Source organism: Xenopus tropicalis, chromosome 9, assembly GCF_000004195.4.
Source record: "Xenopus tropicalis strain Nigerian chromosome 9, UCB_Xtro_10.0, whole genome shotgun sequence".
Lineage (NCBI taxonomy): Eukaryota > Metazoa > Chordata > Amphibia > Anura > Pipidae > Xenopus > Xenopus tropicalis.
The window spans coordinates 13,728,605-13,756,416 of record NC_030685.2 but is presented as its reverse complement, the minus strand read 5'-3'; the positions used below and the strand labels follow the sequence as shown (position 1 = coordinate 13,756,416).

Here is a 27,812-nt window from a genome sequence, read left to right as displayed (position 1 = left end):
AGGCTGGAAAATCTCTGCGTGACTGCAAAGATGCGCTATGGGTTGCCATTTGGAAAGTGGTGGTGGGGGGCATTACAGTTATGGTTATAATTTGATCAGGCAGCCAGTATGTCTGGGGGTACAGGCCATCTAGGGGTACAGGCTAGGTGAAGCTGTTGTCCTCATTCTACTCTTCCTCCCAGCACGTGGACATGTCCATGTTCGACCTGATTAACATGGAAGGACGGGTCTGCCGATATGGGAGTGAAGTCGCTCTGCCACAGTATAAACCCCCTCGTGCTCTAATCCAAGAGATTGCAGATTCTCCTGAACCCCCTCCACGACTCCGCCCTCTTCGTATGAAGGTTAACAGGTACACGTTTTTATCCTATACACTTTACTTTTTTTTTTTTCTTGCACAGCATGTTAACCCTGATTCCATTCCTCAGGATGGTTCAGCCTGTTCCTAAAACGGACCCAAGGAGCGTCGTCATTGTGAATAGTTCTCGGCAAATGCAGAAACCTTTGGATCTGCCCCCCTGTACTGCTAACCCTCCTTTGCCTTCTGCTCCGCACACAACACCTGCTCCCAGCTCCTCGTCTTCATCAACAGGAGCTGTAGAACCGTCTATGCCAGCACCACCGGCTCAGGGTAAGCAGTGGCAGCCAAAGCATGGTTGGAGAACATTTATTGATTGTTTTTTTTCCCCCCCCAAACCTTACTCATTATCCTTACTACTTTTCCCATCTTTGTACTTATCTCCACCATTTATTTTCTACAGCAACCCCTCCATTGGTTCAGGTACCTGCAGGGCCAGTGCCTGCCATTGCTCCTGGTACAATAAGGCCACCGTCTGTTCAGAGTTCCCCGTCTGGAATTGGTGCCCAACAAAGGTTAATCCTAACGCCCGACATGCAGGCCAGGCTACCTTGTAAGTCATATCTGAATCACAATTGCTGTGCTGTGCAAAGCTAGACTTGTATGAATCTCTGAACCAGTTGAAATGCCTAACAAGATATGTATTCCCTTTGTAGCAGGGGAAGTTATTAGCCTGTCTCAGCTCGCGTCAGTGAGTTCACGTCCCCTGCAAGCTCCGGCGGTCACTAAACCTGTAACTCTGCAGCTGCAAGGTGCCAAGCTCACCTTGAGTGGTGCCCAAGTTCGACAGTTGGGTATGGGTCAGCCCCGCCCACTGCAAGGTGAGTAGTGCTTTTTCTCTAGCATGGCTCCTGCTTGCTTATTTGACTAGCATACTTACCTTTCATTAAGGTATACTTACGCTTGATCAGGTTCGGCTATAATGAGCTTTCGCTCTGTTCCTGTCATTGAGCTGTTGAATCTCATCAAGTGCAGTCATTATTTGTCTTTTCTGGCCCTGACTGATTTTGTATTATTCTATTTTATAGCTTCCTCTTGCTCAGAACGTACATTTTTCCAGATGCTTTTGGACTCATAGGTGGTTCCCATGCTTAAAGCAATACTGTCGTAGGAAAGCAGGTTTTTTTTCAAAACCCATTAGTAAATAGAGCTTCTCCAGCAGAATCCTGCATTGTTATCTGTTTTTTAAAAACACAGATTTTTTTATATTTAATTTTGTAAGTTCAAATGGGGCTAGCCATATTCTTAATTTCCCAGGGTGCCACAGCCACGTGACTTGTGCTCTGATAAACTTCAGTCACACTTTACTGCTGCGCTGCAAGTTGGAGTGATATCCCCCCCCTCCCAGCAGCCGATCAGCAGAACAATGGGAAGGGAGCAAGATAGCAGCTCCCAGTAGGTATCAGAATAGCACTCAATAGTAAGAAATCCAAGTCCGGCTTGGGACTCCTCCAGTTACATGGGAGTAGGAGAAACAATAGGTTAGCTGAAAGCAGTTCTAATGTGTAGCGCTGGCTGAAAGCTCAGACTCGGGCACAATGAGATGGCGCCTACACACCAATATTACAGTTAAGAAATACATTTGTTGGTTCAAGAATGAAATGTTAAATGGCAGAGGGAATTATTTGCATGTAAACAGTGTCATTTAGAAATAAAGTACCCCATAAAAATCATGACAGTATCCCTTTAAATCAAAACTTTTTGCTGGGCATGCTTACAGAAGCTTCTCAAATCACGTTATGTCTGGATATTTCATTCACAACATAGCTGGCAACTTAAGTTCTGTTCAAAACTGACCTGTATAGTGGGCCAGGACTGAGCTGATGAGCCACCTAGCTGTCACATTAACACCCATTCAGTCCCATTTGTTTTTTGTTTTTTTTATCCCCCTCATCCATGCTTTCTAATCAGCCTTTCTCCTGTGCCTTACCTTTCTGTTTAAAGGTTTGATTTCATTGCTCTGTCATCCTGTCTGCTGCTTACTATTTCTGATTCTATTTCTGACTTGTGTCTGTCACAGGAAATGTCCTTCATTTGGTGTCTTCTGGTGGGCAGCACCACTTGCTAAGCCAGCCCGCCCAGCTTGCTCTCATCCAGGCTTTGGCGCAGCAAACCGCAGCCCCTGCTCCCTCTGCTTCTCCACAGTTTGTGCAGGGAGCAGGTACCGCTCAGCTTGGGGTTCAGACGGTCTCCCTGCAATCTCTTCCTCATTCTCTAATCACAGGTGCCAACCTTCCTGTACCCCCTCCGCCTGGCACTCCCTCTGGGCAGGGTAAGTTTGCCTACATAGACTCCTGCCCCCCTCCCAATTTTTTTGATTAACCATACAAGGTTTAACTGAATGAAATATTGCAAAGGATTGATGTATATAAAAAACAATTAGACTTTCTCCCTCTGTACAGAACCATGCTGTAGTAGCCATTGGCTTGTACATTTGTGCAAAGGCTACCAACCGGGAACCAGTCTGATTGGTTTTGGCATATGTATATCGTTACTTCTCTAATGGGAACACCCTGTTGCTACAGGACAGCTGTGGGTTATTTTCCCTTTGGAGGCAGTATAAACAAATATTCCAGATTTGCTTCTAAATTGCCTTGCTTCAATGCTTCCCCTCACTTTCCTCATTGTTTCCTATGGTGATGAGCACCCCTTTAAATCTGTAATTTGGTTGCTAGAGTCCAAACACCTTGGCAACCAGTTAGTGGTTTAAATGACTGTTATATGAATAGGAGTGGACCTGGATAGAAGTTTTATAAAAAGTAACAATAAAAGTAGCTTCACAGAGCACTAGTATTTTTGGCTGTTGGGGTCAGTGACCCCTAAAGCTGCAAAGAGTTAGGAGAAGGCAAATAATTGAAAAACTATGAAAAATAAATAATGTAGACCAAATGAAAAGGTGTTTAAAGTTAAATATAAAGACCTATAAGATATAAAGAGTACCGCACATGCTGGGGCTTTAATATACAGAAAAATTAACTTTTAATCAACATTATTAAAAAGAAAACAGGCCGATGTTCCGGTCCCCACCTTGGACCTTTCCGAATATATATTTATACAAGTATAGGACACATTATCCAGAATGCTCAGGACCAAGGGTATTCCGGATAACGGGTCTTTCCATAATGTGGATCTCCAGTAAATTAAACCGTAAACCCAATAGGATTGTTTTTCCTCCAGTAAGGATTAATTGTATCTTAGTTGGGATCAAGTACAGGTACTGTTTTATTATTACAGAGAAAAGGGAATCATTTAACCATTAAATAAACCCAATAGGATAGTTTTGCCCCCAATAAGGGGTAATTATATCTTAGTTGGGATCAAGTACAGGTACTGTTTTATTATTACAGAGAAAAGGGAATCATTTAACCATTAAATAAACCCAATAGGGCTGTTCTGCCCCAATAAGGGGTAATTATATCTTAGTTGGGATCAAGTACAGGTACTGTTTTATTATTACAGAGAAAAGGGAATCATTTAACCATTAAATAAACCCAATAGGGCTGTTCTGCCCCCAATAAGGGGTAATTATATCTTAGTTGGGATCAAGTACAAGGTACTGTTTTATTATTACAGAGAAAAGGAAATCCATTTTAAAAATCTGAATTTTTATTAAAATGGAGTCTATGGGAGACAGGCTTTCCGTAATTTGGAGCTTTCTGGATAATGGGTTTCCGCATAACAGATCAGTACAGAGTTTCCCTCATTCTATAATAGTCTTTCTCCTCTAGTGGTCCTCTACAGTCTTTGCAGGCCTTTGTTCTAATTGTCTCTGCTTTCTTTTTCCATCAGGTGTAGTAAAAATTGTGGTTAGGCAAGCGACCCGCGATGTTTCTGCAACTGCACCTCGTCTGGCCCAACCTGGGCGCTTGCCACAAACCCCGTCTCACCCTTTCCTGAGGGTTTTACCTGGGGCAGTCCCCGAGCCTGCGGGTGCAAGAGTAGGTTCTGGGGAGAAAGCAGGTACAGTAACTTTAAATGTATTAAAGAATAAATTAGTCATGCTTTGCTAGATAAATGGTTTTTGGATTTTTTTTGTAAACCTTTTATTTCTTTCTTTCAGCGTCTGTGGTTGCATCTTCTCCTCTCACACTCGCCACCAGCCCCCTGCTGATGGTCTCCAGTCCTGCAGTGGCTTCAAGACTTCAATCCCCAGTTCCAACCCCTCTGCCACCTATCCATAACCATTCAATGCCCCCCAATGCAGAGAGTTCTGTCACCCCTGTTGCTCCCCAAGGTGTGCCGGGCGTGGCCCTTCGCCTACTGGCCACAGGGACCTCTGCTGCACTTCAGCTTACAAACCATCGCTCTTCCCCACCAAGACACACGCAGAGCCCTGCGTTACCAAACTGTCCTCTACAAAACACTCTCCTCCCACCCAGTTCCCCTTGTCAAGCAGTAATGCCAGATTCTAACCTGTGTCCGGTCTTACAGAAAATTCCAAACGCTGATACAAACTCTGCCTTGGGAATAGTCTCTAATGATGTTCAGGCTGCACAATCTGTTGCTAATGGAAATGTGATTGGCTCCAGCACAGTGGTCCTTCCCCAAAGTCCTGTAGCGAGAGAACCTTTGGATTCTGCTGCTTCCCAGACACCACCTCCCTTACTGCCTACTCTCTGCATGCCTGGCACAAGCTCGGATCCTGGGTTCTGTGTCAGCCCACTGCTTAACAACATGGCTCATAACCCTCCTTCCCCACCTGTACTGTCCAATCTCAATCATAATATTAATACTCCTAAATTGGTACCTCCGACATACAACTTCAGCTTGGTTCCTGCACTTCTTACCAATTCTGTCTCCTCCACTGCTTCCAACTTTAACCCTGTGCCTGCACGTTTCATAAGTAGCCCAGTCTCTCTCCTGGCATTGTCCCCACTGACCTCTGCAAATAGCAGTGCAACGCCTATCCTGTACCCTCATCCCACTGCTAGTCCTGCACCCTCTTCGTTTGTCCCGCAGGTACCAGCCAATCCATCTCCAGTTTCAGCTTCAAACACTCTTCCTGCTCCCTCCATATCTACTAATACTACTTTGTCTTTGTCCTCTCATACCGCTAATGCTACTGCTCAGTTGCCCATGCTAAATGCATCTGTATCCATCCCCATATCAACATTATCCTCTAGTGTCCCTGTGCCTCTTTCTCCATTGGTGGCTTCTGCCTCTGGCAATCTTTCCTTGATTGCTGCAACTTCTGTTCCTTCTCCTTTGTTTTCTCTTTCTTCCTCTGCTCCCTTGTCATTGCCCCTAGCTTTTGCAAATGCCCCCTTGCCTTCACTTGAGGCATCTACTCAACTGCCTGCTCTGGCTGCTGCTGCTCATTCCCAGGCTCCCTTGGCTGCCCCAGCTGCTGCTCCTACCCAGGCTCCTTTGGTTGCCCCTGTTGTTGCAGCTCAGGCTCCCTTGGCTGCCGCTCGTTGCCAGGCTCCCTTGGCTGCCACTCGTTGCCAGGCTGCCGCTCCCACCCAGGCTCCTTTGGCCACCCTGGCAGCTGCTCCCACCCAGGCTCCTTTGGCCACCCTGGCAGCCGCTCCTACCCAGGCTCCCTTGGCCCCCCTGGCAGCCGCTCCTACCCAGGCTCCCTTTGCCATCCCGGCTGCCACTCCTACCAAGGCTCCGTTGGCAGCTGCTCCTACCCAGGCTCCCTTGGCCTCCCTAACTGCCGCTCCTACCCAGGCTCCCTTGGCCGCTCCAGCTGCCACTCCTACCCAGGCTCCCTTGGCTGCCACTCCTACCCCGGCTCCCTTGGCTGCCGCTCCTACCCAGGCTCCCTTGTCCACCCTGGCTGACGCTCCTACCCAGGCTCCCTTTACCGCCCCGGCTGCCACTCCTACCCTGGCTGCCGCTCCTACCCAGGCTCCCTTGGCCTCCCCAACTGCCGCTCCTACCCAGGCTCTCTTGGCCGCTCCAGCTGCCACTCCTACCTTGGCTGCCGCTCCTACCCAGGCTCCCTTGGCCGCCCTGCCTGCCGCTTCTACCCAGGCTCCCTTGGCCGCCCTGGCTGCCGCTCCTACCAAGGCTCCCTTGCCCGCCCCGGCTGCCGCTCCTACCAAGGCTCCCTTGCCCGCCCCGGCTGCCGCTCCTACCCAGGCTCCTTTGCCTGCCCCGGCTGCCCCTCCTACCCAGGCTCCTTTGCCTGCCCCGGCTGCCGCTCCTACGCAGGCTGCATTGCCCGCCCCGGCTGCAGCTCCTACGCAGGCTGCATTGCCCGCCCCGGCTGCAGCTCCTACCCAGGCTGCATTGCCTGCCCCGGCTGCAGCTCCTACCCAGGCTGCATTGCCCGCCCCGGCTGCAGCTCCTACCCAGGCTGCATTGCCCGCCCCGGCTGCAGCTCCTACCCAGGCTGCATTGCCCGCCCCGGCTGCAGCTCCTACCCAGGCTGCATTGCCCGCCCCGGCTGCAGCTCCTACCCAGGCTGCATTGCCCGCCCCGGCTGCAGCTCCTACCCAGGCTCCCTTGTTTGCCCCGGCTGCAGCTTCTACCCAGGCTCCCTTGTCTGCCCCGGCTGCAGCTCCTACCCAGGCTCCCTTGTCTGCCCCGGCTGCAGCTCCTACCCAGGCTCCCTTGTCTGCCCCGGCTGCAGCTCCTACCCAGGCTCCCTTGTCTGCCCCGGCTGCAGCTCCTACCCAGGCTCCCTTGTCTGCCCCGGCTGCAGCTCCTACCCAGGCTCCCTTGTCTGCCCCGGCTGCAGCTCCTACCCAGGCTCCCTTGTCTGCCCCGGCTGCAGCTCCTACCCAGGCTCCCTTGTCTGCCCCGGCTGCAGCTCCTACCCAGGCTCCCTTGTCTGCCCCGGCTGCTGCTCCTACCCAGGCTCCCTTGTCTGCCCCGGCTGCTGCTCCTACCCAGGCTCCCTTGTTCGCCCCGGCTGCCGCTTCTACCCAGGCTCTCCCAGTTGGTGCTGCCAAGGCCCTATTGGCCCCTCCAGCTGTTTCCCAGACCCCTGTGCCTTTGGCTGCTCCAGCTCCTTCCCAGACCCCTCTGGCTGCCCTGACCCAGGCTTCCTTCACTCCTGCCCAAGCGTCCACAGCCCAGTCACCAGGTCTTTTAGCTAACCTGGTTCCAGAGCAGATCTCTCTGGCTGTTATGTCCCAGGTCCCAGTTTCTTTGGCCGCCCCTGCCCCTGGCCAGGCTTCTGTTACTTTAGCTCCTTTGGGATCTGCCCAGGATCCAGTTGCCGCCCAAGCCCAGGTTCCCATTTCATTAGCCGCTCCTGCTAAGGTTACTGTTGCTTCTCCAGCCCAGGTTGCAGTTCCACTTGCTGCTCCAGCTGCTGCCCAAGTCTCTTTGGCTGCACCAGCAGTTCTGCCTAACTCGGTCCAGGTCTCTGTTCCTCTGACCTCCCCTTCCCTGCCCCCCAGTCTTTTACCACTTTGTCCTTCACCATCATATTCCTCTGGGCAAGTAATGAAAACATCTGCATCTCTACCATTGCTCACAACTGCATCTGCTCCTGTGTCTCCATTGGTAGCCTCAGCTTCCCTTTCAGTGGCAGCCTCTGCATACCTTCCCACAGCCTCCGTAAGTTCCCCTGTCCCCTCATTTGCAGCCTCTGTTCCTGCACTGGGAGCTTGTGCCCAGTTACCCTTGCCATTATCCTCTGCTCCTGCCCACATGCCTTTGCTAGCTGCCTCGGCACCGACCCCTATTCCAGCACTAGCCTCACGGGTCTCTGCGCCACTGCCCCCTTTGGCTGCTTATGCCAGTGTTCCTCTGCCCACCTTGGCAGCCAGTGTATCTGCTCCTCCTGCATCTCTCTTGCCATCCTTCCAGGCACCCCTGCCTTGTTCATCCTCCGCTATACCCACCACGCAGTCTCTTTCTGCCCCTACTGCATACGTGCCCTCTAACTGTGTTTCTGCCTCTTCAGCTGCCTTCACTGCTATCACCACTGCATCTTTGTCTTTAGGCACCTCTGCTACATCTTCTACCTCTTTGCCAGTTGTTACTTCCTGCGTTTCAGCTCCAGTGTCATCACTAGTTTCCCCCCTTTCTGCTCCTTTAAGTCTAAGTGGTCCTTCACCTGTAACTGTCCCAGAGCCTCCTTTATCCCTGTCAATTGACGGCCCATCATCGGTGAGCGTGACTCTCAGCACTACTTCCGATTCTGATTTAATGCTAGATGGAGATGCCCCCCGTCCAACAAATCCCCCTCTGCTGTCCACCCCAAGACTACGCCGGCAGCTGCCTCCACTACCACGGTCACCTTTCTATCTGGTGAGTTAAAAGGAAACAGTACAGGGTTATGTTGGTACTTGATGGTATGCCATTTAGGCTACAATGGATATCTAAAGACCTAATGGTACATGGCCACTTCCTGTTTCCCCCCCTCCAGGAGCCCCTGGAAAATCGCCGTCGCAAACACAAAATGGAAAGACTGGATAGACTCTTCTGTCTGAATGAAAGGCGCAGTATGCTAACTCCCATTTACGGCACCGAAGTCCTTCACTTCTGCACCCTACGCAATACTGACTGCCACTTGGGCTTCCCTAACAACTCCCTCGGTCCCCACAACCTGCACAATTACTGGCTACAAGCAGATGCCTTGAGCAAGTGCATTCTCACCCCAGAGCAGCGCCTCGGCCAACTTGACCCCGTCATAGAAAGGTAAGATCTCTAGAACTGCTCCTGTTGGTCTATACTTATGGCTGAGGGTTTAGCATCGCTGTCTTTTGGAAAATGACAAATCTGTAGCCTGTGCTAGGAACTACTACTCCTTAAAGCAGTTTCTTTTGCCTTGCCTTTTCTGATAGTGCTCGGGGGAAATCTTACTCCCTCTCCTAGCCATATAGAATAATGTAGCCGGCAATATACATATACAATATCTGCCAGTGTGTGGAGCTGTCCCCCTTACCCAGGGTCTAACAGTAAACTGCAGCTGCCCTTCAGGTCTGCCTGGCTGCTGGTGTTCTACAGTGCACAGTGCTGTCCTCATTGTATTGCAGATAAAGTGCTTTATAGGTTAAACCTAAATATTGGGTAGCCATAGGAGAAATGAGCCTGTTAACCCCTCCCAGTCTCCGATGCTTTGGCGGTGGCACTGGTTCTGTGTTACCAAGTGTTTAGCATTGCCTTTCTTACAGTCTCCTGAGTCCCTGCTCCTTTTGTTTTTAGGTTTATTGTCGCTATGCCTCCCGTGGAGGCCCCACAGATCACCCTGCACACTTCCCACCCACCACCATCCATGCTGCTTCAGGAGTCCATTTTCAGGGAGTCAATGCGTAGAGAATTAACGCCTCATTCCCGCTGTTTACACCGCATTGTGTCCAACATGAGGACCCAGTTCCCAGATTTACGGCTCATTCAGTATGACTGTGGTGAGTAGATGAACCTTGGCACGTGGGCTTGGCCCAGACCATGGCACTTAATTTTGGCTGCAGTTTTGACCCACTCAGTGCCACCTCCCCCTTGCCCTTACTGGGTTTTTTTTCACTATCTCCTTCTCACCAATCCATCTCTTACAGTTCCAATACATAATACAGGTATAGGACCCGTTATCCAGAATGCTCAGGACCAAGGATATTCCAGATAAGGGGTCTTTTCCGTAATTTGGATCTCCATACCTTAAGTCTACTAAAAACTTAATAAAACATTAATTAAACCCAATAGAATTGATTTGCCCCCAGTAAGGGGTAATTATATCTTAGTTGAGATCAAGTACAGGTACTGTTTTATTATTACAGAGAAAAGGGAATCCTTTAACCATTAAATAAACCCAATAGGGCTGTTCTGCCCCAATAAGGGGTAATTATATCTTAGTTGGGATCAAGTACAGGTACTGTTTTATTATTACAGAGAAAAGGGAATCATTTAACCATGAAATAAACCCAATAGGGCTGTTCTGCCCCCAATAAGGGGTAATTATATCTTAGTTGGGATCAAGTACAGGTACTGTTTTATTATTACAGAGAAAAGGGAATCATTTAACCATTAAATAAACCCAATAGGGCTGTTCTGCCCCCAATAAGGGGTAATTATATCTTAGTTGGGATCAAGTACAGGTACTGTTTTATTATTACAGAGAAAAGGGAATCATTTAACCATTAAATAAACCCAATAGGGCTGTTCTGCCCCCAATAAGGGGTAATTATATCTTAGTTGGGATCAATTACAAAGTACTGCTTTATTACTACAGAGAAAAAGGAAATCAGTTTTAAAATTCTGAATTATTTGATTAAAATGGAGTCTATGGAAGACGGGCTTTCCGTAATTCGGAACTTTCTGGATAACGGGTTTCCGGATAAGGGGTCCGATACCTGTACAGGCAAAGGGAATCCAGGGCCAGTGATCCATTCGACCTCTTCTGCATATGAGAATACATTGAAAATTCTTTTCTTGCAATTCTAGGCAAGCTCCAAACACTCGATCGTTTGCTGCGCCAGTTAAAGACCGGGGGACACCGGGTCCTTTTATTTACACAGATGACCCGAATGTTGGATGTTTTAGAGCAGTTTCTTAATTACCACGGGCACATTTACCTGCGACTCGACGGGTCAACGCGCGTTGAGCAAAGACAGGTAAGTTGGGGGGCAAAGGCATTTGTTTCTCTTGATCCTATGGCACCTGTTGGAAAGCCATTGATTTCTAAATCTCTATTGCACCTCTCTGCTTGTGAGCTCTTTCCCCAAACTCAGGCCTTGCTTTCACACATTCATTTCTTTACATTATGATTGAATCATTTCTTGATGATCCAGAAATAGCTCTACAGTTTTCCCATCATGCCATTTTTCTTTCCAGGTTTTGATGGAGCGTTTTAATATGGATCGTCGGATCTTCTGTTTCATCCTGTCAACTCGCAGTGGGGGCGTTGGGATCAATCTGACAGGTGCTGATACAGTCATCTTCTATGACAGCGACTGGAATCCCACTATGGATGCCCAGGCCCAGGATCGCTGTCACCGAATCGGGCAGACCCGTGATGTGCACATATACAGGTAAGGAGAAACAATATATCTACAGTCCTAGCGTGCACGCCATTTATACCTTCGCCATTATCCAGACCGGTCAGTTTCACAGCTTCCGCTCCTTGTGCAGAAGCCAAGTGATTGGTCTCAGAGGAAGAATCTCTCGGGATGCTGTCGCAGGCTTTCATCCTGTGTATAGCCTTTCAGAGAGAACACACATGAGCACTTTATTCCACATCCCTGCCGCAAATTAATCATTGTTATTTCCCTCTGCCTGGTTGTGTCCAACATTTAGCCTACTTTTACTTCCCCTTCATACTTGCTTAGCTTGCTCAATTGTTGCACATGTCATGGCTTCCCTGCCTGCGTCCCTTCCTTCTCATACACCCCTCCCAGATGGGTGCTGATGCTTCTCCTGTGCCCAGAACAAGACATGTGGGTGGTGTGGGCTGAGCAGAACATTCTACATACTGCTCTGTTGCAAGTCTCCCCAGCCACAATCCCTGGGCCCCCCACAGGGTACGGGTAGTGATCTGGGGTGGCCTTATCTCTTCTGGAGAGGAAACTGGCCCCCCACAGGGTGCAGGTAGTCATCTGGGTGACCATATCTGTGTACTGGAGAGAAAACAGTGACCCCCCAGGGTATAGGATGTGATCTGGGTGATCTTATCTGTGTACTGAATAAGAAAACAATGGCCTCCCCATTGTGCAATCCTTTGTCAGGGACTAACATTTCTGGAACACGAAGTTCTGTGCCCAGTAATGGCCCTGGGGCTATTTTTGGTAGGTCTTTTTTGGAGACCTGTGGGTCCAACATCCTGAAGGCAAAAGAAAAGTTCTAGGTGTAAAGCTGGAGTAGTCCCCTCTTTTTGCATGTCAAGTGTTCTGCCTTCTGCTTTTAGGTTCCGCAACTCCTTTACATGCTCTCCTTTTTATGCTTGGCCCAGTCACCTTCGCTCCCTTCTCTCCATCTCCTTAATCTTCCCTCCCTTCTTTCTGTTCCCACTCCCCAAAGCCTATGCTTGCTCTAACTCCCTGCCTCCGTTCTAGATTGGTCAGCGAGCGCACTGTGGAGGAGAACATCTTGAAGAAAGCTCAGCAGAAGCGCATGTTGGGGGATATGGCTATCGAGGGAGGAAATTTCACTACAGCCTACTTCAAACAGGTACTTGGCACCACCCAATGGGGTTTCCCTTAGATGAATATAAAGAGAACTGAAGCTGTAGTGGCCTTTGTCATTGCCTCTTTGTTTAGTGGTTGTGCCCTTGTCTTTCCAGCAAACAATCCGAGAGCTGTTTGATATGGAAGAGGCCACACGGAAGGAGGCGGAGGCAGGCTCTGCATCTCCTGAGCGCACAGCGGATGATGGGAGCACAACACAAAATGCAAACATTCTGGAACAGGTAACACTTCAGATTTCATTGCAATTAAGAACATAGAATACTGAATTATATACCAGTGCAGATTATTTAAGTGTCTCTATGGTGAACAGTGACATGCTTACATAGGTTTATAAATAATCCCATGCAACACTTTGCCCTGCAGGCCCTCTGTAGAGCGGAGGATGAGGAGGACACCTTAGCCGCCTCGCTGGTTCGTGCTGAGCAGGTTGCCGATCTTGCAGAGTTTAATGAGAATGCTCCTTTGGAACCAGAGGAGGAAGAACAGAGTCGGGCCGAGCAAGAAATAAACGCCTTGGTTGAGCAGGTAACGTCTAGGGGCGGCATTTATATTTTACCCTCTGTCTCTCTGCCAGCAGACTCTGCTTTACAGTCTCCTTTCCTTTTCCATAGCTGACTCCAATTGAACGCTATGCCATGTATTTTCTGGAAGCTTCGCTGGAAGACATAAGTCGGGAGGAGCTGAAACAAGCTGAGGTAAGGAGTCTGCCTGTTTCATCTCACTCGTACCCTGTTCCCTTATTGCTGAATGCCCATAATGCCCTGCTCTTTTGTACTTCAGGAGCAAGTAGAAGCTGCGCGGAAAGACCTTTTCCTGGCCAAAGAAGACATTGGCCCTTGCCCGGACGACTCATGGGAGGAAGAGGGTAGAAAGATGCGCAAGGTCCGGGCCCCACCTTCCAGCAGACCACCAGGGGAAAGAGTAGGGGTCCGTATGAGCGAGCGGTTGCGCGGAGCCAGAACGGCAGATGGGGCAGACATCACAGACAGCCCAGCCTTGCCCGAAACTTCATCTCCTGACCAAGAAACCTTGGAAGACAGTGCACCAATAATCTCCCAGACAGAGACTGCAGTCCCAGACTTGAATGATTCTCCAAATAAGCAGGAGGCCACCACCGCCAGCAGTCCATCCCAGCAGCCATGTCCTGTATCCCCATTACCGCCCACCGCTTCTCCCCCACCAGAGGCCTCTCCGCAGTTGTCATGTTCTGTGAAGGAAGAGCATACAGAACAGCCTGCCGAATCGGACAGTGAAAGACAACTTGTGCCAAAACCTGACACCATCATGCACAGCACTCCCAGTGGTGCCAACCAGGATAGGGAAAGCAGCACTCCCCGCACACCGCGCAGGAAAGTCACTGCCGACTGTGAAATTCTTATGGCTGCAGCGGGGGACACCTCCCCGACTGAAAAGGTCCTGAGGCGGCTACCTGGCCGTCTGGTCACCGTAGTGCAGGAGCGGCCGCCTGTTGCACGCCGCCAGAATCGCCCAAAAGGTGACAAAGGTCCCCTGAGCCCTGGTGATCCTCAAAATAGCCCCCCTCCTTCTCTACAGTCAGATGATACATCTGAGGCCGGCAGTCCCCCGCCAAAGAGAAAAAGGGGAAGACCACCAAAGCCAAAAATAGAATCGTCTCCAGCTCAGGCAGTGGCTACAGGAAGTTCCCTGTCGGAAGTGGCTTCTGATTTGGATGTTTCGCTGTTGGAAAAACATGGCGACACAGGCCTTTCACCCCTGGGACCTAGTTCTGAACTGGCGCCATCCACTAAGGCGGCCGTCGTAGCTGGCAGCCCCGTGCCGTGCACAAAATTGAACTCTGAAATTGAAAGTGCTCCCTCTGTTGAAAAGAGGAAAAGGGGACGGCCACCCAAAAAGAGAGAAGTGCTACCAACTTCTCCAGTTGCCTCTTTATCTTCTGCCGAGCCCACACCGGAGCTGCTGTCTCCCACTGGCAGCGCAGGGGCAAGTCCCACCGCTGTTTCTCTCCAGTCCGACAGTAAGGACACGAGCGGAACGAAATCCAACGTGCTCGAACCCACTCCTCATCCCGTCATTCCCATGGCTTCTCCCAACATTCCACAGGCGGGTGGGTGTGTTGAGGGGACGAGCAGCAGCGGTGGCGATGGACCTTTAACCCCTCCCAAGCGGAAACGTGGCCGCCCCCCTAAGTCCCAGAGTACTCCAAAAGTGGTACAGAGTCCAAACTTGCACAATGATAAAAGGGACGGCTCTCCTGACAGATACGCCAGCCCCCACCACACAAAGCTGCCTGTGGGGAGGAAGAAGAAACAAGCCTCGCCTTCGGCCAAGAAGGACGAGGAGCACACAGCTTCTGCCTATACAGATAACTCCTCAGACGATGAGGGGGAAACTGTACGGACTCCTCTCACCCGCAGCGCCCAGACACGTTTGCAGTCCCCCCACGTAACCACTCCAAACCCAAATTCTGCTGGGAAATCCCTCAGAGGACGTTCACCCTGCTCTCCCCACCTCCAAGATAGACCTGGCAAAAGGCGGAAAGCTCCCAATATAAACTCACCTAGTCCCCCTTCCTCGTCCCCCCATGGCAGTTCTAGTGACAGACAGTCTGGCAGCGGCAGAAAGCGTCGCTGCCCACCTGCGGAACAACGCATTTTGCGCAGCTCAATCACAGCCCCTCCTGCCAGTAACACTCGCTCCTCCCGCCCCCCTCCCTCACTCCCCAACTCTCCCAGCAGCCACAGAGGCAGAAAAGCTAAGACGTGAGCGTTTCTCCCAGAACATTTGGCTGTGTTTTACCCCAGGTGGGGAGCCTCCCCTTGCAAAGACTTGGAGGGTCAGGCGAGAGACTTCTATCTGCCCGAGAGCACTAAAAAAAACAAAAAAAAAAACCTAATGACTGCCCCAAATGTGCTGCAACACAGAGTGACTGCCCGGAGAGTGTGCTCGGCACAGCTACCGCCCCATTACTGAGACATAACCGAAATCTATGCAAAGAGGCTCGAGAGGCCAAGAAGAGAAGCTGGAGTCAGATTTGTTATTAAGCGGTTTCACACGTTGAGTTATCAGGGGGAGTTGCTGGGATTCTGGGGGTGCTGAGCCCTGTAAGTATTAGACAGACAGACAGCCCCACGTTTCTGGAGCTTTGTCTGTCTCAGGGCTCTAGGTCCTGGGCCTGTGGGCCCCCGGGGAATGGATGTTTGGGCATGTTTCTACACAAGTCCCTGTACTTTAATGAAAATAAAGTGTTGAGTAAAATGTGTGGAATTATTTTTTCTTTTATCGGGCAAGATGTTGTTTTTAGGGTTTTCTTCCCCTTTGAATTAGAGCCTAAGGAAGCGTGAGCATTTCTGATGCATTGTGGGGCCGGCAAGTCTGACACGAGTGATCATAGTGCTGTTATACGTTGTTATAATTCAGAGCAGACTGTATTGTCACTAGTCACTCAGTATATGGATTTTCTGTCAGGTTAAAAGGATAAAGCTATGATCCCCCCCACCTACCTTTGTTACTGAAGGTGTAACAGCCCCCCGTGTGTCAGATTCCAACCCGTATTTCCAGTTCTGCTCGGGATAATGGAAGTCAAAGCAAAAATCTTGCCCCTTAGCCATGATACTTAGTGGGGGTAGCAATTGCCCATCTCTCTCAGCCAGTTGGATGCCCCCTAGTGGCACCTCCCTTATTCAGTTCTCAGCTTATAGTCTCCCAAGCTTGTGACTAGTGCCATGGTACGATGTTAAAGGGATGGTTCACCCTTAATTTAACTTATGTTATAGAATGGCCAGTTCTAAGCAGCTTTTCAATTGGTCTTCATTATTTATTATAGTTTTTTAATCATATGCCGTCTTCTTCAAACTCTTTGCAGCTTTCAAATGGGGGTCACTGACCCCGGCAGCCAATAGCTATTGCTCTGTGAGGTTACAGTTTTATTGTTACTTTTTATAATTTGTCTATTCAGGCACTCTCCTATTCATATATCAATCACTCATTCAAACCACTGCCTGGTTGCTAAGTTAATTTTAACCCTAGCAACCAGATATCTGGTGAAACTCCAAACTAGAGAGCAGCTGAACAAAAATGAAAATAATTAAAAAAAAATACAAAAGAAGTGTGGACCCCCCCCCCCTTGCAGAATGGATACATTCCCGGCCCACTCCCTGCCCTTTACTAATGATACTGTCCCGCCCATTACACCCTACTGGGCAGGCTCCTCCCCCAAACATTACCGTAACCCCCCAGCAGTTTCATTTCTCTCTGTTTGTGCTGGGAGCTGCCATGTAAGTATTCTCTCATCCACTGCTTGTCTGTATCATGTGGGGTTTGTGGGAGAGCTTGGTACTTTAGCTTTTGGGTTGGGAGCAGATGTAGCAGAACTACACCTATCTGAGAGTCTAGCAGCCTAGGGCCATGTCCAGAGCGGCACAGAGCCAACATAGATCGGTGCCAGGGCTGGTCATGTGACTGCATCCCTAATGTTCCATATAATATACAGTTTGGTCATTTCCCTAGGGGACCAAACTGTAAATTATATCCTTATAAGCGGAGCTTAGTGATGTCATTTCTGTCACATGACTCACTACAACTTGTATATTATTCACTGCTCAGAACTATGGGGTTTCTTTAGGGCAGCTTACTGCCCATTGATTATACTGAGCTGCGCAGAACGAGCTCAAGGGGCACATAGGGTGCCGTAACACTGGCAGATTGCCCCCTACCTCAATGGTTATTCTTCAATGGATTTACTAGTATGGGCGCAACATAGCTATGCACCTGTAGGTGGCACTCTAATCATTCAGGTGCAGTTTATCCATACAGCTGTAGGTGGTACACAATTGATTTGGTTGCAACGTCCATACTGCTATGCAAGGCACAATGCTGACATGGGTGCAGCCAATCGGTAATCCAGTAGCCTGCACATGTGACACCCACGAACGCTCCAATTCAAACACCAACATGTGAATATTCCTTGTATAGTTATTTTATCTCCCCTTTCCTCTTGGTATGGGAGGGGTGGGCCAGACAGCAAGGACCTATTTGGGGTTTTAGTTTCCCTTTAGAGGTACAGTAAAGCATTAACCATATGAACTTCAGAAATAGGTTTCAGGTAGGATCTGTGCCACTGTGACAGAATGCTCTGTTATACAGATAGCTAGAATCTCAGCCATAAAGCAGGGCAGGACTGCTGCTTACAATGGGGGGGGATCAGATAGGATCTGTGCCACTGTGACAGAATGCTCTGTTATACAGATAGCTAGAATCTCAGCCATAAAGCAGGGCAGGACTGCTGCTTACAATGGGGGGATCAGATAGGATCTGTGCCACTGTGACAGAATGCTCTGTTATACAGATAGCTAGAATCTCAGCCATAAAGCAGGGCAGGACTGCTGCTTACAATGGGGATCAGATAGGGTCTGTGCCACTGTGACAGAATGCTGTTATACAGATAGCTAGAATCTCAGCCATAAAGCAGGGCAGGACTGCTGCTTACAATGGGGGGATCAGATAGGATCTGTGCCACTGTGACAGAATGCTCTGTTATACAGATAGCTAGAATCTCAGCCATAAAGCAGGGCAGGACTGCTGCTTACAGTGGGGATTAGATGGGATCAGTTAGCTAGACAGAATAAATAGGAGAGTTGCTTAGAATTACAGTTAGCCTGGAGTTCCCCATTAATGGGTGTGGGTTGGGGAGTCTGTTGTGCAGAGTCGGAATTGTGGGAGTTAATAGGAAATCACCTGCGTTCCAGTGAACCTGTTCATGAGTCAGGCTGTGATAATGAGCAATGCGGAAGAGAGTTTCTATAACAGCGACTGAAGGAGGACTGTAGCTGCTGTAGGGTGTTGAGAGTTCAGCCACATTCAGCAGGAACAGCCCCCTAAGTTTGCTCATAGCCTGTACAGAGAGATACCATAAAACTATGGCACATAGGGATTCCCCTGTACTAAGCACAATTCAGCAGGAACAGCCCCCTAAGTTTGCTCATAGCCTGTACAGAGAGATACCATAAAACTATGGCAGCATAGGGATTCCCCTGTACTAAGCACAATTCAGCAGGAACAGCCCCCTAAGTTTGCTCATAGCCTGTACAGAGAGATAACATAAAACTATGGCAGCATAGGTATTCCCCTGTACTAAGCACAATTCAGCAGGAACAGCCCCCTAAGTTTGCTCATAGCCTGTACAGAGAGATAACATAAAACTATGGCAGCATAGGGATTCCCCTGTACTAAGCACAATTCAGCAGGAACAGCCCCCTAAGTTTGGAGAAACCTCTGTAAGAAGCAGCAGAAGCCACCCATGACCTGGCTGTTACCCGATACAGGGGAAGATGATATCTGCCCACCAATTACATTTTAACACCTTTTCCCTCTTTGCCCTCAGGGGCTGAAAACCAGTTTGCTGGGAGCGCCTAAGGTGCCGGATAGAAAACGTCGTCCAGCTGCAGAAAGAGTGGGTGGCAGGAAGGTGTAGCTGCAGCCGGATGGGTGCACAGTATCCAAGCTTGCACACGTGGTGCAATTGGGTGCTACACTGCTAAGCCTACATCTGCCCCAGGCTGCTCTTATCTGCCTCCAGTAGCCAGTTGAATTATATATATACATGGCCTCCAGTCGGTACTTCCCTGATCTGAGCGTTACCTATCGCCTTCCCCATCTCCTATCTGCTCTGGGATCAAACTGGGGTGGGAAGATTTACACAGCCAGAACCATAAAGATAAGGCCGGGGGTGTGCGTGATCCTCCCGTCCTTATTGTGTGCGCACATTGTATTGGGATCCCTACCGGCTGCAGAGTGGATCAAATGCTCATTGCTAAGGATCCATTTCTGGCAAGGGTGAAGCGCCCTTATGGGGGTTCCATGCCTCCAAATTTGTCTACTGATGTCCCACATCCTCACCCTAGACCTGCGATGGCTAGAGGTCACCTAGAACCGTCCATAACACACTGAGCATGTGCAGTGCCTCTGACTTGAGGGGGAGGGTTGCCAAGGCTTAGATATGGAGCCACAAGCAGCAGCCGTGGAGTTAAAGATCTTCACTGGTCATACTTCTCTCCTAAATACCCCTGAAAGCCTAGCCTGAGGGTCATTTAGACCTTCTTCAGATTTCTGGTAAACATGTATTTGCTAGTCGTAAAGTCCCCAATATTTGTAAGGGCTAAGTGGGGGGCCTGACCAAAGCTTGGAGAACTTGAACCAAAAAGGTCAAACAACCCCCATCTTGAAGGGCCTTATTGCCACCATGATAGTTAATAAGAAACCTTCACTTGCTATCCTAGTCGTAAAGTCCCCAATATTTGTAACCATATTAAGGGCTAAGTGGGGGCCTGACCAAAGCTTGGAGAACTTGAACCAAAAAGGTCAAACAACCACCATCTTGAAGGGCCTTATTGCCACCATGATAGTTAATAAGAAACCTTGACTTGTAGGTCCATCATGAGAAGGCGCCCTACTATGTTTATATTATTGCTTATAATTGCTGATTCCACTGAGCAACGTTAGCTGTAGAGGTGCCATGTTGGGCCAACGTTAGTTCCAAAATCCTAAAGCCACACTGGTAGCCCAAGCCCACCAAATAGCTTCTAAAGCACGACGCCTCCCTACACCACCAAATGTGCTCATTCTGGAATAAATAAATGGAGCCTGCATCTCTGATGAATAAAACACTAGGGCGTCTAATGTTAAAAGTGGGAATCAACTCCTTTTTTAATTTAGTTGCTAATCTCTGTAGCTGTTTAGATTCTTTTTCTGAATAGCTTCTATAGCACGCCACCTCCCTACACCACCAAATGTGCTCATTCTGGAATAAATAAATGGAGCCTGCATCTCTGATGAATAAAACACTAGGGCGTCTAATGTTAAAAGTGGGAATCAACTCCTTTTTTAATTTAGTTGTTAATCTCTGTAGTCATTTAGATCCCTTTTCTGATAATGAGGTTATTTACAGGAATTTACTACTCTGTCCCTTCTGGCAGAAAATTCCATAGTTCCGCTTCTGTCAGCATAATTTATTGTTGGGTTTTGTTCCCTGGTCAGAGCTTGAGCAATATTTCATCAACATTGGTGTATAAATCATACATTTAGTGGGCTAGACTGGGGAAGAATAAATAGAAGTATTGTCATTCCAAGCATAGTGAGTCAGAAATAGTTCCTTCTCATACACACCTAATGACGGAATTCCATTCCTGCCTGGCTAGGTCACCGAGATGAAACCTCTGCAGACTCCGCCCCCCCCTCAGGAGTGGCCCTACCTTCTTTCTTCTGTCAGAGCTGTGGGGCCGCACCTTTATGCACTATGAGAGCGGAAGACTGACCATTGGAATGCAATCGCTTGCGGAGGAAAGATGACAGACGTGCAAGAGCCACAGGTAAGGGGGCAAAAGAGGAGATGAAAGGGGGTAACTTCATGGGAGATATATATTAATTTAGCCTCGGAGGGCAATGATTGGTTGGAACCTAGGTGCAGATGATAAAAGTAGGGCACAAAAAGGAGATGATGGTGAACAGATGGGGGACCACCTAAACCACCAGGGAGGAGATGGAGGGAAAAGACCCAAAGACAAGAGTGGCCCTGTCAATGTCAGGTGAAAAGGGGTACAGATCATAATGTGAGAAAGGGGCAGCCTGCTCTGGGGAGGAGAGGAACCATATCAAATATAAAGACAGATATAATACATGGGGTGGGACCACCTAAACCACCAGGGAGGAGATGGAGGAAACAGACCCAAAGACAAGAGTGGCCCTGTCAATGTCAGGTATAAAGGGGCCCAGATCATAATGTGAGAAAGGGGCAGCCTGCTCTGGGGAGGAGAGGAACCATATCAAATATAAAGACAGATATAATACATGGGGTGGGACCACCTAAACCACCAGGGAGGAGATGGAGGAAACAGACCCAAAGACAAGAGTGGCCCTGTCAATGTGAAAAAGGGCCCAGATCATAATGTGAGAAAGGGGCAGCCTGCTCTGGGGAGGAAAGGAACCATATATAAACAGGTCTTTAGCTCAGAAGAAAGGGAGACATGGTCTTCAATAAGAAGACTCCTGAGTTTCTCAGGTAGGGTTGCCACCTTTTCTGGAAAAAAATATAGTCCTTCCTATATTTTTATGCATTCTCCCTAACACTGGCTGGGTGGCAATCGTATTCTCAGGTTCAGGCTCCACCTATGAGGTCCAACGTTTAGCCGGAGCCCCCTTTCCCTCAACTCACAATGGGGTTACAGATGTGTGAGACAAGCCTGTATCAGCCGTAGTTCCCAGAATATCTAGGCTAGCAATTAGTTCAACCCAAAGCCTCACTTTAACTGACTTTCCTGCTGAGCTTTCATGAGTCGCATTATCTCCAAATCTCACCCTAATTGGTCTTCAGGGCAAGACACAGAGACACACAATCTACCCCCCCAGGGGGTTTGGAGAATCTAAATGTGAGGGACAGGGTGGGACGCTCATGATAGAGTAGAGAAACCAGGTCATTCCCATACAGGGTCGGACTGAGGGGTGCAGGGCCCACCGAGGCTCCCGCCGATGTCCCCCCGGGGTGTGTGCTTTCACTTCCACATGGGTTTCCCCTCGCTATGATATTTCTTCCCCCTTTCTCTTGGCTGGAGCATCACCAATTCTGAACAAGAGCCACCCCATGGTATTGGGGAGCCACACTGACCCCCCCCCCCCGCCTGATTGACCCCCTATATCCCCTCCTGCCTGATTGGGGTGCAGAGGAGGAGTGGGCAGAGGAACGGTCGGGCAGGGGGAGGGCCGGCAAGGGTTGGGCCTAGGCCGCCAGGGCCCAATAGACCCTAGTTCCTATATTATCTCAAAGGGAGGGAGTGTTTTTAGGGTGCAGTGTCCCCCCCCCTGGAAAAAAAGGGTAAAAGGTGGTCCATTAGGGAAGGAGTTGACAGACTGGGGCAGAAAAACTATGAGAATAAAGGAAATAATCCCGGTGAAGGAGTGACTAGAGAGGAAGGAATACGCCCTACTGGGTGCCGTAAGCGTTTAGGGGGCCTCCACGTGCAGTGTTAGAGACAGGGGCAAAATTGGGGGGGCTCACAATGTGATGATACAGAAGCTATGACTTGAGTGATGGGAGTCTGTTACCGTGGTAACTGTTAGAACAGGGACAGAAACCTGAGCCCTCGTGTTGCCTTTATTATTTTTATCTTCTAAACCTGAGCCTTTATTAACCGATCTGTCTCCTTGTCTGAATAGTGACATTATACAGGGAAAAGCATATGGGTGAAGACACACAGAGCTACTAGTAGCAGCTACTAAAACAGACAATGCTGATCATTTACCGATAATTGTCTCTACGTGTGTTTTAGCAGAGGCAATTCTTAGTATTGTCTATGGCAGGGGATTTTCTGGCGTTTAGTAGCCGTGAAAAAGTAGCCGCTACTAGTAGCCCAGTGTGTCTTTGCCCTTAAGGCACCCACACTTAAACAGGCGCTTTGGCTTCCAAAATGTCCGTAGTTACTATACCAGAAGATATTTGGAACTATCCGTGCATCTCCCTCTTATCAAACCGGCGTCTTTTGTTCTGCTCGCCCCTGGAAGCGCTCACGGAAAGTTCTCTCAATGTCACATTGAGGCTTGATAAAAATAACTTTACTGTCCCTTTAAAGGGATACCAGCGTCCCTTTATTTCCCTACCCCCCATAGGTTTATTTAATTTGTATTCACTTCTGCCCCATATTTTTATTAGAAATACCAAAACATGCATTCTCGGAATTCAGATTATTGTGTAGCAGTAAAGGAGAATTGTTTTGTTTTCATACTTACTCGCCAGTAATTAGATGAACTGGCATAACTGGAGATAACAAGCCCTGTATAAACAAACCCCGCCACCCCCAGCTGTGAATGTTTTGCTGGCTTCTGAACCAAAATTTGTTAAAGGGCCCCACACACCACCTAATATGCCTATCACTGTAATCTGTTCTTTCAAAAAGTATAAATACCATTTTTATATATCTAAATCCAGCTGCAAAACAGTACTTCTCTTTCTGCATCATTTGAAACCCTGGCAGGGGAGGAGGGACTAAAACACTGATGTTATAAATTGTAACAGCTTCTCCACAGCTTACAGACAGCATGCTTACTTGCCAGTAATTAGATGAACTAGCATAACTAGAGATAATGAGCCCTGTATAAACAAACCCCTCCACCCTCAGTTGTTGAATGGTTAGCCAGTGCCCTTAAAAGGGAACCCCGGCTTCTGAACCAACATTTGTTAAAGGGCCCCACACAACACCTAATATATCTATCACTGTAATCTGTTCTTTCAAAAAGTATAAATACCCTTTTTTATTTGCTGAAATCCAGCTGAAAAACAGTACTTCTCTTTCTGCATCAGTTGAAACCCTGGCAGGGGAGGAGGGACTAAAACACTGATGTCACCAATTGTAACAACTTCTCTACAGCTTATAGACAACGTGCAGGAACTACATAACCCACAATGCATTGCAGTGTTCCTTTCCTTATTGACATCATTGTGGGATTGGGAGGATGCAGGCTGAAGGCAGGCGACTACTGTTACATTTTATTTGAGCCACAAAGTAGCCAGATCAGCAGGGGAATAGGGGCGGGGCTTAGGGAACTGTTCCAAACCATATTATTACATAACGAATCATAACAAGGCTGCATATCTTTTTAATTGATGTATATTGCAAAGTTGCATGAAATTATGTTTACTTTTCAAAAAGCTCAAGTTGTGTTTGGGTGGAGTTCCCCTTTAAGGTTGTGTTTTGCTATACACTGTGCTATATTTTTGTGTAGCCCTAATCCTTTCATTCCCAAGCCCATAACTAAGCCCTTCAGTTGCCCAAATACTGACAGTCTGAACTCTTGGCTTTTGCAGACCTCGTTGCTCTCTGTTGAGCAGCCCTTGACAAATGGATCAGCGAGTAATGAGGTGCGCGTCTCCATTGTGGATGGGCCCCAACTCAATCACAAAAACTCAGGGACCTCCTCTTCAAGACGGCCCAATCACAACCGGCTAAAATTCTCCTGCAGCCCGCGTCGCCTGGCAATCATAAGCATTGTGTGTGGCTACTCCTGTGTGGGCATCAAAGCCTTACTCCTGGCTGTCAAGGTAGGTTCTCATGTTTCCTTTCCATGGAAAGGACTCTTCATTCTCTAAGCAGAGGAACATCATCAGAATAGTTTTGCGTTCATGCTTACCCCCCTGTAATTAGATGAATTAGCTTAACTAGAGATAATGAGCCCTGTATAAACAAACCCCTCCACCCTCAGTTGTGACTGTTTTGGCTTACAGATAAAAGGTCCATTATGCAGGGGGCTCGTGCACTGATAATCTTGCAAAAATCAGGACATTGGACACGGAGTAACTTCTGTTTCCCTGGTTGCCCAGTTTCTAAAGGCGCCATTGTGCTTCCCAGAGCATTCCAGGATACTAATCTGAAGGTCAAAAATGTCCAATGAAATGCTCAGTATTCCAGAATTAAACAGGTTCTGATTGGTAGAGCCATCATCTAGTGACCTGGACATTTGGTTGACTATTAAAAGTCCATACCTATGACTTGGCCACTGCTCTAGTCATTAGACCTGCTTGTGTGGCCAGCAGGCCATGTTCACTCTTACTTCTCTGGTAGCCATATTCTTTTTTATCTTCTCCCTACTCAAGAGGTCCATGGCCACCTTCAGTCCTTAGGCCAGGAATGAGTTAGGTTGCCCAGTTTCTGAAGGCGCCGTTGTGCTTCCCAGAGAGCATTCCAGGATACTAATCTGAAGGTTGCTTGTTTGTTGGCCAAACATGTCCAATGAAATTCTCAGTATTCCGGAATGAAACAGGTTCTGATTGGTAGATCCATCATCTAGTGATCTGGACATTTGGTTGACTATTAAGTCCAGACCTATGACTTTACTGGCAAATCTGGCCACTGCTCTAGTCATTAGACCTGCTTGTGTGGCCAGCAGGCCATGTTCACCTTCATCTTCTCCCTACTCAAGTGGTCCATGGCCACCTTCAGTCCTTAGGCAGGTCCTTAGGCCAGGCATGGGTTTGGAGTCTCAATTTTTGACCTATCATCTTATCCTCCATTTTCAGGCAGAACGTGAAGGAGACCAGCAGCAGAAAAGACATCTCTCTAGAAGATCTCGATGCCTTTCTGCCCTCAGCATCAGCCTATGTGTGGGAACCCTCATGCTTTTGCCTCTTCTGCTCATCTTGTTGTCCTATCTACTGGCCGTGGCTGAATGAACCACCGACGAGCCGCCTATTTATTAACTTCTTATCTATTTAAACTATGCTTGCGTGTATATAGAGATACGTGTATATCAGAAAGGGAACTATGAACTTCACAGAACCACACATTGCCGGCCTGCCCAATACGGTTTCAAAAATGTGGCAACTGAAGGCTCCTTGGGGGCACATTGGGAGAATGGCAGAATGTTGCAATTTGTAGCACTTGTCAATATTGCCAGTTTCTGGCTTTAAAGTATGTAATATGCTTTGTTGTATGTATAAGGTTTGGGGAAATGGTGACGTCACAATGGAGCAAGTGGCTGGGCTGCAGGCCTTCTACTCAACTCTACAAACTATGGGGGTGTTAACAAAAACTCGATTTTTTTCGGTTAGGGTTTTTTTGACTCAGAAAACCCAGATTTATTACTCAACAAAACCGCGGCAATTCAGAATCCGAAAACGCGCCATCTACAACCTGTCGAGATCATGTAGAAGTCAATGGGAGATGTCTCTTTTACAGCTGGAAGGTCTTTCTTTCTCTTGGGGTTTTTTTTATGTTTTTTTTTACGCGGTTTTCTGCAATTCATGGAAATTAGTTTGAAACCCCCCCCTCCCAGAAAAAAACGAGTTTTAGTCAATCCCCCCCATATGTGCATGTATATAACTTTAGAACTAGTGTATATAACTGTGTACAAATAATTTGTATTTTATATTTTTACATACATTCGGGAGTTTATATGGCTATATTTTTTAATGAAGGAAGGATGTAAATAAAAGGGTATCCCCTCCAGCTCCTGTAAAACTACAATTCCCAGCATCCTCTAGGAGCAGCTGATAGGGAGAATGTTGGATGATCTGATGTTATTTGGGGGATTTGTGTTTTGGTCATGTGCATTAGAAACAGGGTTGGGCTGGGCCGCCGGGACACCAGGAAAAATCCCAGTGGGCCCCGGCGGCCCCCAGACCCAACCCTTGCTGGCACTCCCCCTGCCCGACCGTTCCTCCCCTGATGTGTTACATTTACGCATGCTCGGTGGAGGACGTTGGTGGGGGCCCCTCGGGGGGGGGGGGAGTTAGGGGATGCGGCCGGCGGGGGCACCTGCAGGGCCCCTGGGGCGGGAGCTGCGTTGGGCCCTTCACCCCCCAGTCCGACCCTGGTTATAAACGCCTTGGGCTCAGCCCTGCCTTGATGTAATCAAAGCAGGGGCTATGTTCCAGGCCCAGACTGGCAATCTGTGGGTTCTGGCAAATGCCAGAGGGGCTGCTGTAAGATGCCATAGTCACTCACTATTTATTGGGCTCATAGGGGGGCTGTTTGGGCCTCTGTGTACTTGAAATGCCAGGCCAGGCCTGCCATGTTGCTTGCACTTGTAATAAGAAGTGCAAAATTTGCCTGGGTGCTAGTAACCCATAGCAACCAATCAGCAGCAAGCATTTACAAGCCTGCTGTTTGAAAGCATATATCTGATTGGTCGCTATGGGTTACTAGACCTGGAAGGAACTTCATTCCAATGCCCTTAAGGGTGTGTGTATTTATAACTGTGCGGGAGTACATGCATATATGTTTGCTGTGTGTGTGCTAGGCGTGTGTGTATGTGTGTGAGAGAGTGTGTGAGTCTGCTGGGCGTTTGTTCAGTAGTGTTTATTTGTATTGGGTAATTTCCCCCCCCCCCCGCGCAATATGGGAGATATATGCTTAGGGCTGAATCGTCTGATATGGAGGTAGAAACAATAGGAATTCTACCTCCTTCTGCCGATTCAGCCCTGAGCATGGATTTTGCTTGGGCGCCTTCACAAGGTTTCATATGATATAATCGGTGCGTGTATGGCCGGCTTAATGCTGCCTTTTTTTTTAAAAAAAAACACGATTTTTTTGTAGTTTTTTTTTTTACTAAATTTTTATTTTTTTTCTAAATGTACATTTCCATGGTTAAAACAAAAAAAATCACAGTCTGCACATAACCATACACCTACTCATGTCTGTCTGTAAAAAAAATATATGTATATACAGTATATGTGTGTATATTTTATTATTTTGATATAAAGCATATCTTTTTTGCTAAATTGTCATTGGTGCGTATCATTGGTGCCTGTCCAGTCCCCAGCAGTAAAACAGTACCTGTACTTGATCCCAACTAAGATATAATTACCCCTTATTGGGGCAGAACAGCCCTATTGGGTTTATTTAATGGTTAAA

The 27,812-nt window shown here is 48.3% G+C and overlaps 1 protein-coding gene and 1 non-coding gene across 3 annotated transcripts in view; both read left to right on the top strand.

Moving 5' to 3' along the window:
• srcap overlaps positions 1-15,679 on the top strand; it is a 38,617-nt gene extending 22,938 nt beyond the window's left edge. Inside the window, exons 18-33 of one of the 2 annotated variants that reach the window (XR_209044.4) lie at positions 183-352; positions 429-631; positions 762-911; positions 1,015-1,179; positions 2,379-2,630; positions 4,148-4,318; positions 4,419-8,569; positions 8,688-8,959; positions 9,467-9,669; positions 10,700-10,869; positions 11,090-11,286; positions 12,307-12,421; positions 12,534-12,659; positions 12,802-12,963; positions 13,050-13,133; positions 13,219-15,679. This is a non-coding gene — a transcript (Snf2-related CREBBP activator protein). The remainder of the gene's footprint in view (positions 1-182; positions 353-428; positions 632-761; positions 912-1,014; positions 1,180-2,378; positions 2,631-4,147; positions 4,319-4,418; positions 8,570-8,687; positions 8,960-9,466; positions 9,670-10,699; positions 10,870-11,089; positions 11,287-12,306; positions 12,422-12,533; positions 12,660-12,801; positions 12,964-13,049; positions 13,134-13,218) is intronic. The other variant, XR_004220383.1, reaches the window with a different exon arrangement.
• A 4,598-nt stretch (positions 15,680-20,277) lies between these two features.
• tmem265 (transmembrane protein 265) lies at positions 20,278-27,679 on the top strand. Its single transcript, XM_031893596.1, has 3 exons — positions 20,278-20,783; positions 24,269-24,502; positions 25,478-27,679. Exons 1-3 carry the CDS (start codon positions 20,760-20,762, stop codon positions 25,628-25,630), a joined length of 411 nt encoding a protein of 136 aa, XP_031749456.1. The 5' UTR covers positions 20,278-20,759; the 3' UTR covers positions 25,631-27,679.
• The last annotated feature ends 133 nt before the right edge of the window (positions 27,680-27,812 follow it).